Genomic DNA, 11,889 nt, shown 5'->3' on the forward strand with positions numbered 1-11,889 from the left:
GCCCTTAATATTATTTCTGCTACATTCTTCCTTCATCTCTTTCATACTGTTGTCTAAAACATGGAAATTTTCTCTGTTACATTTACTTGTCTGACTCATGTCATATTACACAAGAGAAATATTCACAGCTTAAAGATAAGCATATTTATCTCTCTCTCCAGTCTAAGGACTTCACTTTGGGAACTGCAGGAACCTCTTAATATTATCCTGAAAAATTTATCACCTCAAAAATAATAGCCACTAAAATATCACAAAACAAACAAACAAACAAACAAAACACTATTACTGTTATAACTATTAACAGAAAGAAATAAATGTATTTTCAGCTGAATACAGGACTTAAAAAAGTAAATTAGTAATAGTAAGCAAAACCCAAATCCTCCAGTACCTTCCTCCTTCTCAACTACTGGACTCCTATCATACAGTGACATGCTGAGATCAGAAGGCTTCTGGGGACTACAGTCAAAACATTACAAACAAGCCATGCTTTTTGCTGCATGAGATGTACTGATCTGAGGATGTGTGGATGGTTGCTAACTTAAAAGTAACACAACACACTCACATTCATTTAGCTACTTTTCTAATAAACCGTTTGATCCTAAAAAAATGAACACTTTTCAAATGTTATACATAGAGTTTACTAGAGTTTCAACAGCACCCCAAAAATTAACATCTTGTTTAGGGTATAGCCCTTGTTTAGGGCTGACTGAAGATATTTAATGCACTGGCAGTTCTTCCATTGACTTTGGAGAAAGACAGAGATGAGCTGACAAAGTCAACCAAGAGCAGGACAAATTAGTTGCCCCAGCCTAGCTGTGCAATCACAGCTAAACTGTGGCTAGCATGCGAACTATTTATTTCCAGTCAAACTAGGGCATCCCAGCAGTACGCTGTTGTGATCACAGTGCAGATATTTCTAATGTAAACACTGTATCCTCCAAATTTTTGTTCTGAAGTGATTTCTCCCTGCATTATTGAAAAGTTAGAGGTAGCATGTTAAAGGGTGAGAAAAGGTAATCAAAGTTTATTTGTTACAGCAGTAAACAGGAGGTGGCATCACAGAACCCATCAAACATTTTGAGTCAATCCCATGAGACTCCTGGCATTGAAGGGGCCAAGTTGTTTTTCCAAGAAAATAATTTGCTTAGAAAATGCCACATTTTGGGTTAGAATGTTTGCATTTTCTCCCTGTGATTCTGTCTGGAGGGTATGTTTGCCTTTTGCCTTTATCAAATTCTTATTTTCTTTTTCTATCTTCATTTTATAAAATGTGGGAATATTTCGTGAAACAGAATACACAGCTAAGCAAATACATGGCCATTACAATGCCTAATGGGAGACTTTTTTTCCTGCAAAAATAAACACTTCCCTCTTCTGAACAGCTGTCCTTGACAGCTCAACAGCCTCCAGTGATGTCTGTGGAAGTTATCATTGCAGAGGAATTTGCAGGCCTACCTTCACAGAAGCCCAAATGCTTTGAGCCAGTAAGGTGCTAGCAAGGAATGCTGTAAGCTGCCCTAAATATTAGCAGCTGAGAGTGGGTTTGACAAGTGTCTGTCTTGTACTCAGCCTATGCACTGCATTCTGCTTTGGTACGAGGATAAATTCCCCTTCTCCTCCACGATCATCCTGAGCACTCACTGCAAACACCCAACTCATCTGTCTGTAGCTCAGCAGCAACTGTCCCCATCCAAAGCCTGTAGCTCATGTGGGGAGCCTGGCAAACCACACTTCCTCAGTAACAGCAGCAGGCTGCTTACTTTTCAGACTGGAGGTGTATTAGCCAAACTGATCTGTGAAACTAAAAGTGTCAATTATGTAAAGGAAACATCTAGGGTAACAAGGACAGCCATTTTTAAGCATCAAATGATTCACAACGGAAGATGTTGTAAATTCTCAGTTTCTTTGTCAACCTGGAGAATGACCTGAAAATGTCAATAATAGCAGTGGGTAAGTGTGAAATGAATACCTGTGACTTCTCTGTGGTTATAAGCCACAGTAAACTATTTTTGACCACAGTAGCAGGCAGATCTGAATGAAAGGAGAGCGAGCCACTTAAGAGACATTTCATTCTTATGACTAAAACCAGGTGCTTCACTGTCTCGTTGTAGGGAAGTGGATGGTCCAGTGTCCAGAGTTGTTTATGTTCTCAGATTTGCTTTGTTTTGTTTAAGTCATGAGGCGCTTGTCAACTTTTATCATTGAACAGCCTAAAGTAGAAGGAGTGAACGTTGAGAAACTTGTTCTTAGAAAGAGATGCACAAATAGCTGTGCATGCACTAGTATTTCACTGTCTCCTTTTATGCAAAACTTGTTCAATATTAAACAGGTACTGACCCTTCTTGCTGTCCTAATTCCGTATCTTCCTCTCATTCTCTGCTCCTCTGGGTTCAGTTCTCCCCAAACCTCTTAAAGCATATACATCCTGAGCATTCTGGATCTATTACTTTTTCCACCTCCCCTTCCCCCTCTTCTGGGAATCTTTGGTTCCCTAAATTCCCCAGAGCCAACATATTTTAAGCATTGTTTTCACACACCTTTTTTATTCCTTTCCACCCTTTCGCCTGTCTCTTCTCAAGTGTCATCCCAGGAATACTGGCACATCCAGCTCTCCCAGTACATTGTCTAAATGAACTGCTGCCACAGTCAAAAGCTAAAGTCAACTGTAAGTCAATTAATATGTATAGAAGCATAAAGTTTATATTGGTCTTTACTATCTGCAAAGATAAGCACCTGGCGATAATTTTCAGCAACTGACTACCCTCAAAGCTGTTCAAATATCCTTGACAAATAAAAGGAATTGGAGGTCACAGTGAAAGCATAATGTGTAACCCTCCGTGTTCGTGGTTTTCTATTTAAGGTTTTCTGTGTGGGTACAGATGGCTGCATGCTTTGGACAAACCAGCACTAGGTGTGCACCTCATCAGCCTTGCACGGAGAGCTGCATTCCCCTGGACATTTGACCATGCCATACAGCCAGGATCTGTCGCGAATAAAGCAGTTACCGTGCGTAACACACCGGACGAAATACCTGTACAGAGCGCCAGCCCTCATGGTACGTACAGCCCTATCAAGCCACTCTGCGGCCCCACGTCCAGCCCTTGCACCGGGCCCCCGGGGCCGGGTCCCGGGCCTCCCCCGGCCGCCCCCGACGCCCGTCTCTCCGCCCGTTCCGGCCCCGTCATCTCCTCCCGCGGCGGGGCAGGAGCTTCGCACCCATGGGGCGTCCCAGGGCTGGCGGCTCCCCGGAGCGGAGGACGGTGCCCCGCAAGGCTGGAGGTGCAGGGGGCGAGGGAGCTCGGCGGCGGCTGCTGCCATGGCTGCGGCTGCGCGGGGAGCGGGGAGCCGCGGTGTCCCGGGGCAGTGCCGGTGTCCCGGGAGCCGCCGGGCTGCTGGAAACCCCCGCGGCCGGGGCACGGCGGCGGCCCGCGGCGAGATGGCGCCCGCCCGGCTCCCGGGGGCTGCGGGGGCCTGGGGCCGGCCTGGGCGCGGGCAGGCGGGGATCGGGCCGCAGTGCCCACCCGGGCCGCTGTCCTCGCCTCCTTTCCTCAGAGTGGCTTCTGGAACGGCTCCGTGGATCCTGTGCTCTGCTCCTCTTTCAACTGCGTATATTTTTTTAAATTCCTCGTATTTCTTTTCCTTTTTTTCCTTTTTTTTTTTTTTTTTTTTTTTTTCAGGTCTGTTCTCAAATATCTGGTTCTGGCGAGGTGTTGCTGGAATCCTCATTGCTGCTGTCATTTTGATTTTGTGTATTCACTTTGGTAAGCCTATACACTTTGTGTAAGTTACTGACAAAGAACATATAACTAGCCTTAGAAATTACCAGAGTTTTGTGTGGTCAGAAGTCCCCAGGACCTCACAAGAGGGTTGTTCAGACCTTACCTTGTTTCAAAGTTAAATAGATGTCTCATGCCTTGCCGTTTAAAACTGTGGTCAGATACTGGGGAAATAACTCCAGTAGTTAGTGCGCAGATTAGTCTGAATGTGCTTCTGACATTCAATTGTATAACCTTGCTGTTGATCATAATCCAAGCTCGGGAAAACAAATGGAAGGTTGTCTTTTGCAAGCACTCTGTAATCCTTAACACTATAATAAAGTTATTGATTCAGTACAAGAAAGCAACACTCGCAAAAGCCTTAATTGTCAGAAACATTTAAGTTGTAGATGAGTGTCTAAAGCATACATAGCTATTACCTTCCCAGTTAATTCAACCGACTTGCCCTGATGGTCACTTTAAATATTTGTTAGCTGGAGCTAGAGTACATAATTAGTTTGCAATAAATATTTCTGCTGGGCAGAGATAATGATATTGTGGTTAGACTGAGATGAATTAGATGGTGCAGCCACAGAGCAAGCTAAAAAGATCTAGAAACCTTTTCCATTTGGAAGAAATAGGTTTCTGTCTTTTTGCAGTAAACCGTTCTTCGGACAAAGATATTCCTGCCTGTCTGTCCCTGGAACTCTGTCCATCAGATTGGCTGTATTTCCAGAAGAAATGCTACTACCTCTCAGAGAATGAAGCCAACTGGAACTCTAGTCAGAACTTCTGCTTATTGCACAATGCTTCCCTCCTTGTGATCGAAAATCTTCAGGAGCTGGTAAGAGAACAAAGCAGGGATCCTGGTTTAACTCCATCTCACTTCTAGGATACTGCACAATATACCCATGAGTTTTTCCAGCCTTGTAAGCTGAACAGTTTTAATTCTGATGCAAAGGCTGTGACAAGTCACAGCAAGCAGAAAGCTGCGTACCTCTCTCCCTGCAAACAGCAAACATCAGTTCTAGCAGTTGATGTGTTAGAACAGTTGATGTGTTAGAACATCCCCAAGGCTTATCTGAGTTAAATTTCATGCTGCTCACAGCCATAAATACTCACACTGAAGGTATCTGTCAGGGTAAACATCGTTGTATCTTAGGGAGCTTTAATTAGATGAAAATTGTTCTCCCCTAGCAAGATAGATTGACAGACAAGTTGATAGATAGATGTGTTAGTCTTGACTTTTGGTATTAGGAGATATATATTCTAACCACAGTTTAGAGCATCCTTTTCTGTATCATACTAGTAAAAAGACCTAGGACAATATATCCTCCCATACCTGGGAGGACTGGGTATACTGGGTGCAGGTGACAATCCTGTTGTATGTACTGTGGCAAGGTTCCACACTCACTCATCTCCCTCTAAAATGTCTATCACAAATCCTTGCTACTTCGTAATAAAAATACAACATGATGAAGACATACCAGTGAAGGAGAAATGCATTACCTGCAAAGGTGTTCATTGTTCTTTGAAGAGTTTTCTTGTGGATGAAGAGTAAATGCAGTTCCATAGTATTCTTGATACTCAGCAGTATACTTGGATTCCTGTTGTTGGCATTTCTACTGCTACAATATCTGAGTGCTGCAGGGATAAACTTAAAAATAGTCTGTTAATTTCTGTTCAAGCTGTAAGTTATCTGTCAGTAAGGTGAATCACACAAGATCAAGATGCTGTAGTACCCTGTAGATTTAGTCCTTAATACTGTTTCTTTTGAGAGAAAGGCAAGATCATTGCTTTGCTTTCGAACCTTGCATCAAAGACTTCATATTTTGATAACTGTATGGCACATGCAAAACTTCTCTCATGGGTTTATTCCTGCAGAGTTTTATGGTGAAGATAACAAAGCAAGACCCGTGGATTGGACTCTATAAAATAAATGAAGAATTCTTTTGGGTAAATGGGAGCACATTAGATAACAAGCTGTAAGTCAATGCTGTTGTTTTTTGCTAGTGATACTAGAGTATAGAGGACCAAGGTAGGATAACATACAGATATAAATAGTGACTTGAAAGAAATACCTGTAATGATGCTGTCCAGATGGCAATGGAAACAGCAAAGAATACAATACAAATTTCACATAGTATGGGTAAAACTAATGATTAAAATTAGGAGATAAATCTGTAACACCTGATTGAGAAGCAAAATGAGAAGGGAGGTCATAGTAACAAACAGTATAGCAAAGTGAATGTTAAATCTTGAGACCACCAAGATACTGAAGTAATGGAGAAAGGGATGAAAGATTCCAATAACCTGAATTCCTCATCATAGAATACAGTTTGAAAAAGCAATGCAAGAGGTTTATAAGAAAGGTATTTGGGAGGCTTGTAAGATATTTTCATACCTCTTATGGTATATGCCTACACAAAAAAAAGGCTAGCAGCGGGGAAGGTGAAGCTGTGAATTTGTGTTGTAAGAGCTACTCTGTAGTACCTGCCCTATGTTCTGTCTCACGGGCATCAAATGTGGGGGTACTTTGCTCCTCCCACCAATGGCTGGTCCATCATTTCAGAGAGTCCTGCATCTCATGCTGGGGCAGCTGCTGGCAGGAGTCTGTAGAATAACCAATGACAGTGATAGTCACTGAGATTTCAGAAGTCTGAAATTAACATTGAGTATTTAGATTTTTCACTTTTTAAAGTTTTTGACATCACTATTTATGCATAACTATATCCTGTTCCTCCCTGAGACTTGCAAGCTTGATCTGACAAAGATCTTACACATTTAATAGATGTAAGCAGAATGTAGGCATCTTAAGTTGGAAACTGCAGTCCTTCCCACTCTTACTAACCCCTGCCTGTGACAGAAACACCCACTGTTGTCTTTATTTTCAGTGTTGAAGTTCTTGGCATTCTTAGACTTTTGCTTCTGTGCATGCTTAAGACCGTTCCTCCTGCCTTTAAACCTTGATGTCTAAGCACCGTGCTCAGGTCCTCCTGCCTGAGCACCTTGATGTCTAAGCACATGTACCATAAGAGTCATGTTAGCACTAGGGGGGACTTGTCCTTTGTCTTTTCCAGGGAATGTATCAGTTTGGTTAGCCTACTCACTGAACACTATTACATTTTATTTTAACACACAGTTGGTGAAGGAGGCCCTTACCTCTTCCACACCTGTGGTATGGAAATGGAGATTCATTTCCTATTTCCCACCTTTCCCACCTTAACAAGCCCCTTAACCATAGTGCCTTGTTCAGTTCTGAGGAAGAGAAAAATGAAAAAAGTATTTGTTTCACAGCTTCTCTTGGAACTTTTTAGCTGTACAGAATGCCAAGAGAGTCAAAGGTGGAGCCAATCTTTGATAGCATGGGGTCTTTCAGAAGGGTAAATTTAAATTCCGTTATTTGCTCTAGGGATGTATTTCACATTAAGCTACCACTAGAAAAGATGCAGGAATACTGCCAGCCTTAGTTTCAGTATTCTGGGGGCCAGACCCCATAAAAGAAGATGATACCTGTGGCATTTTCTTCAAAGAGCAAGGTATCATCTTCATGCCATGCCTTGCCTGTAGTAAATCATGTGTTACATGAAAAGAATTCGTAATCCCTTTAGTTCTCTCTTCTCTGTTGATTTTTTTGATTCTGGCTGTCAAAGTAATAGTATCTTTCATTTTCCCTTGCAGAATTGAAGTAAAAGGCTCTGGAAACTGTGCCTATCTTGAGACAAAAGGAGTCTCGGCCTCTGGATGTTACTTAACCAGGAAGTGGGTCTGTAGCTTGAGTACTAGCTTAGCGTGATAATGGTGGGCGAAGTCACCACCTCTGACAGCTCTGATATATCTGCACAGTGTATGTGTATACTCTGGGACCTGGGAATGCATTTCAGCTCTTGCCTGGAAGTGAACCTGTTTTCTGGTAGCCAGGACTTTATGCCCATGGAGGAGACTTCTGTTTTTTTACAATGTCATTTCAATGTCTTTTCTCAGGGTCTTGATAAATTTTCCTGCCCCATTTTTCTAGCTACTAAGCTACTGCTCAGCCTGTAGTTTCTTTTGTGTCATCAGTATTTCTTCAATGATTTCTTGTAGGGTCCTAAGCAGCTGTTCTTTTCTTTTTGGTGTGTCATTGGAGGTATTTGTTCTGCCTTTCCCTTATCCAAGCTCTGCATACAGGCATGTTGTTCTACCAAGTGAAGTGGCTCTGCCTAAAGGTTTCTGTGTCTCACAGACACAGGATGATCCAGAAATGAGCACTTTGGATTTAGACATGAGCATTGTGGACTTTGTTCTCCCAGTTTGATGGGGTGTCTTGTGTGTCTCTGCATTGCATTCATTGTTTTTTGGAATTGTTATTTTGCATTAATTTTGTTTAATTTGCTTGGTAGTAATATTGAAATTTGTATAGCTGCTTTCCTGAAGCTCTCCTTCCTGCAGCACCCATCTTAGGAAAAAAAAAAAAAAAAGAATATTAATTTATCTGAGGATTTGCACAGATGGGGAGGAAAAGTTCAAACTGCAAAAGTGAGGGTCCAAGTATTAATATAGTAAAATTAGAAATATCCCTAGTGCAACTGGCAAAATGTTGTGAATAAGAGAATTAATAGTAAAGGATTTGCCTTCATGATTTCCTCATGTCTTGTTCCTATCTGAGTTTGAGGAATCTAAACAAGTGGTCAGTTTCTGGATAGACGATCAGTGTTTTGTTCTGAGTGCATATCATTTTCAATAGCAACATACAGTGCTGTTGAATGGCTATCAGTCTAAACACAATGAGGGCGCAATCCCACTGAACTCTGTCCATTCATGCCTACAAGGTAAACTGAAGACGGAAAGTGACATTGAACTAGAGGAAGCAAATCAGCTTGTTTTCCTGGAGGGACTATTTGTAATGGTTTTCTAGACAAGGAAGGATCAGGAATTCTCATGTATAACAGGGCAAAATACTTCCTGCTCAGAATAAAATCTGGAAACAATGGACTTTGTTTACTAAGATTCCCTCTCCTTTAGGCAGCTCTGGCAGTACACCTAGTACAGAATGCCCCTGGCCATAGAGGTTGTCCATGTATTTTGTTAGGAAATAAGGGGGGTGGCCTCTCATCTGGTGGAAATCAGTGTTGCTCAATTGATTCAAGTAGAAATATGCTACTGTGCAGAAGCCCAGGATATGCTGCAGTATTGCAATGCCCTTCTGCCACCTCTTCAGGCATGCATAGTCGACTTTTGTGATGTGGTATGCTGCAGACTACATGGGATTTGTTAAAGAAGCAAGTGGAATAACTTCTTGAGTAGCCACTAGAGTGCACTGTAGTTTCAGGGAAGGAAAGATAATTATGTTTCATTTTCAAGAATGTAAAATTGCACTATAAGGTTTTTTTTTGCAGTATTATATTTTGTCCTATTTCTAATTATTTTTTGCCTTCACTGTATTTTTATGAAAATTTAATTGTCCGATTTTGCTAATTGTTTTGTTTATGCCTTCATTATTTTCTGTGACAGTAGGACTGTACTGTAACAGGATTTTGTGGTACAGATACTGTTAAAAACTTGTGTCTTCTAGATGTTAATTTATATATGATCATAATTTTTCTGAACTACACTTTTTTAATTGAATGTGTTCTTTATAAGCACAGTAACAGGACTCTACAGTATGAAAAATCGTAATAATCTGTGTGTTAATTTATATGTAACTTGTTTGTTTGTTTGTTTCCCTGCAATGTTTTTAAATTAACTAGCTCTGAAGGGTATGATATGTGCAATAGTCCTGAAAAGATACTCAATAAATATCTTTACAGAGCTTTTGAATTCCAGTGGTGTGTGTGCTAATGTTGTACCATTAAAAGTCCTTTTCAGCCCAGGCACCATATGAAAAAAAAAGTCACACCAGACTGAAGCAAAATAAAATATTCAGGTTTTCAGTATGAAAAGGTCTTTAAAGGTAATGTTGGGGTTTACATGGAACATTTCATGCCACCACCCCAGAAAACATTTCATTTTCTAACACTTTAAATCTTTTTAAACCCTTCGAAATGTCAGATTTAACAAAGCATTTAACTAAACTGCTGAAGTAGTTCTGTGGAAATGCTGAAACAAGCATAGTGAAATACAAACAGTATAGTAAATTTGGGGGGAAACATAGAGTTTTATGCAGTTTGTTCTTGCAAAGTTTTCAGAGCATTTATATTATGGACATTCTATAGGTATATTTTACAAATTTGATAGAATTTTTGAGGGATAAGGGGTATTGTTGTACCACATTTTATCTTACTCTTCTTTAATGAGCTGATTTAGTCAGACATTCTTTTTAAATGCAGAATAATGGCAACTCTCGTTTTGTTGGTGGTGGTTTTGTTGTTTTTTTTTTCTCCATCAATGCCACCTACATGTAGAGTCCAAATACTGAAAAATTTGGTTCTTAAAGGAGGTTTTGGAGAAACCATGACCACAATGGGTTACAGTGAAGGCGATTTTTGTAACCTGACTCTTAATGGGTATGCAATTAGCATCTTTGTTAGTAGCCGATGTCTGTCATGCTAGGAACTGAAGGGGTAGGATGTGAACTCACTTTACTCACAGTGAGGTTAATGAAGTACTACAATTAAATGCTTTTTTTTTTTTTTTTCTTTTAAATCTGTGGGATTACATGATTTAGTGACTGCTTAAAGTGTAGGTAAGGGCTTTGGTAAGATGCTACAAAAATATTTAATTACAGTAGTAGTAGCTAGGATGGTTGAATAACAGATACTTCATAAATATTGTTAAAATCACCGCTGATTTCAGAGAAATTAGCTCAGTATGTGTCATGGTTTCAGCTGGAATAGAGTTAATTGTCTTCATAAGGGCTGGTATGGTGCCTTGTTTCGGATTTAGGAGGAAAATAACGTTGATAACGTTATCTTTAACGGCAACACCGATTGTTCTCTGGATACCCAGTACCCTGAACTGGTGGAAGGGGATGGGGAGAGAGATGTGGCCTTCACTATCCATGAAGAAATGGTTGGTGACCTGGTACGGCACTTGGATGTGCACAAGTTGATGGGGCCAGATGGGATCCACCCAAGGGTACTGAGAGAACTGGCAGAGGAGCTGGCCAAGCCACTTACCATCATTTATCAACAGTCCTGGCTATCGGGGGAGGTCCCAGTTGACTGGCGGCTAGCAAATGTGACGCCCATCTACAAGAAGGGCCGGAGGACTGACCCGGGAAACTACAGGCCTGTCAGTTTGACCTCAGTGCCAGGGAAGCTCATGGAGCAGATTATCTTGAGAGTCATCACGCAGCACTTGCAGGGCAAGCAGGCGATCAGGCCCAGTCAGCATGGGTTTATGAAGGGCAGGTCCTGCTTGACGAACCTGATCTCCTTCTATGACAAAGTGACGCGCTGGGTGGATGAGGGAAAGGCTGTGGATGTGGTCTACCTTGACTTCAGCAAGGCTTTTGACACCATTTCCCACAGCATTCTCCTCAAGAAACTGGCTGCTCTTGGCTTGGACTGGCGCACGCTTCATTGGGTTAGAAACTGGCTGGATAGCCGGGCCCAAAGAGTCGTGGTAAATGGAGTCAAATCCAGTTGGAGGCCGGTCACTAGTGGCGTTCCCCAGGGCTCGGTGCTGGGGCCGGTCCTCTTCAATATCTTCATTGATGATCTGGATGAGGGCATTGAGTGCACCCTCAGTAAGTTTGCAGATGACACCAAGTTAGGTGCGTGTGTCGATCTGCTCGAGGGTAGGAAGGCTCTGCAGGAGGATCTGGAGAGGCTGGACTGATGGGCTGAGGTCAACTGCATGAAGTTCAACAAGGCCAAGTGCCGGGTCCTACACCTGGGGCGCAATAACCCCAAGCAGAGCTACAGGCTGGGAGATGAGTGGTTGGAGAGCTGCCAGGCAGAGAAGGACCTGGGAGTGATGGTTGATAGTCAGCTGAATATGAGCCAGCAGTGTGCTCAGGTGGCCAAGAAGGCCAACAGCATCCTGGCCTGTATAAGAAACAGCGTGGCCAGCAGGGCCAGGGAGGTGATCATCCCCCTGTACTCGGCTCTGGTGAGGCCGCACCTCGAGTACTGTGTTCAGTTTTGGGCCCCTCGCTACAAGAAGGACATGGAGGTGCTTGAGCGAGTCCAGAGAAGGGCTACGAAGCTGG

General features: G+C 42.2%; 1 protein-coding gene across 1 annotated transcript; it reads left to right on the plus strand.

Annotated features, from left to right (window-relative positions):
- The first annotated feature begins 3,161 nt into the window (after positions 1-3,161).
- On the plus strand, positions 3,162-8,413 carry LOC118158019 (C-type lectin domain family 2 member L-like). Its single transcript, XM_035312577.1, has 5 exons — positions 3,162-3,279; positions 3,678-3,761; positions 4,415-4,599; positions 5,640-5,740; positions 7,437-8,413. The coding sequence occupies exons 1-5, from the start codon at positions 3,219-3,221 to the stop codon at positions 7,549-7,551; spliced, it is 546 nt and encodes a 181-aa protein (XP_035168468.1). The 5' UTR covers positions 3,162-3,218; the 3' UTR covers positions 7,552-8,413.
- The last annotated feature ends 3,476 nt before the right edge of the window (positions 8,414-11,889 follow it).

This window comes from Oxyura jamaicensis, chromosome 1 (assembly GCF_011077185.1).
Source record: "Oxyura jamaicensis isolate SHBP4307 breed ruddy duck chromosome 1, BPBGC_Ojam_1.0, whole genome shotgun sequence".
NCBI lineage: Eukaryota > Metazoa > Chordata > Aves > Anseriformes > Anatidae > Oxyura > Oxyura jamaicensis.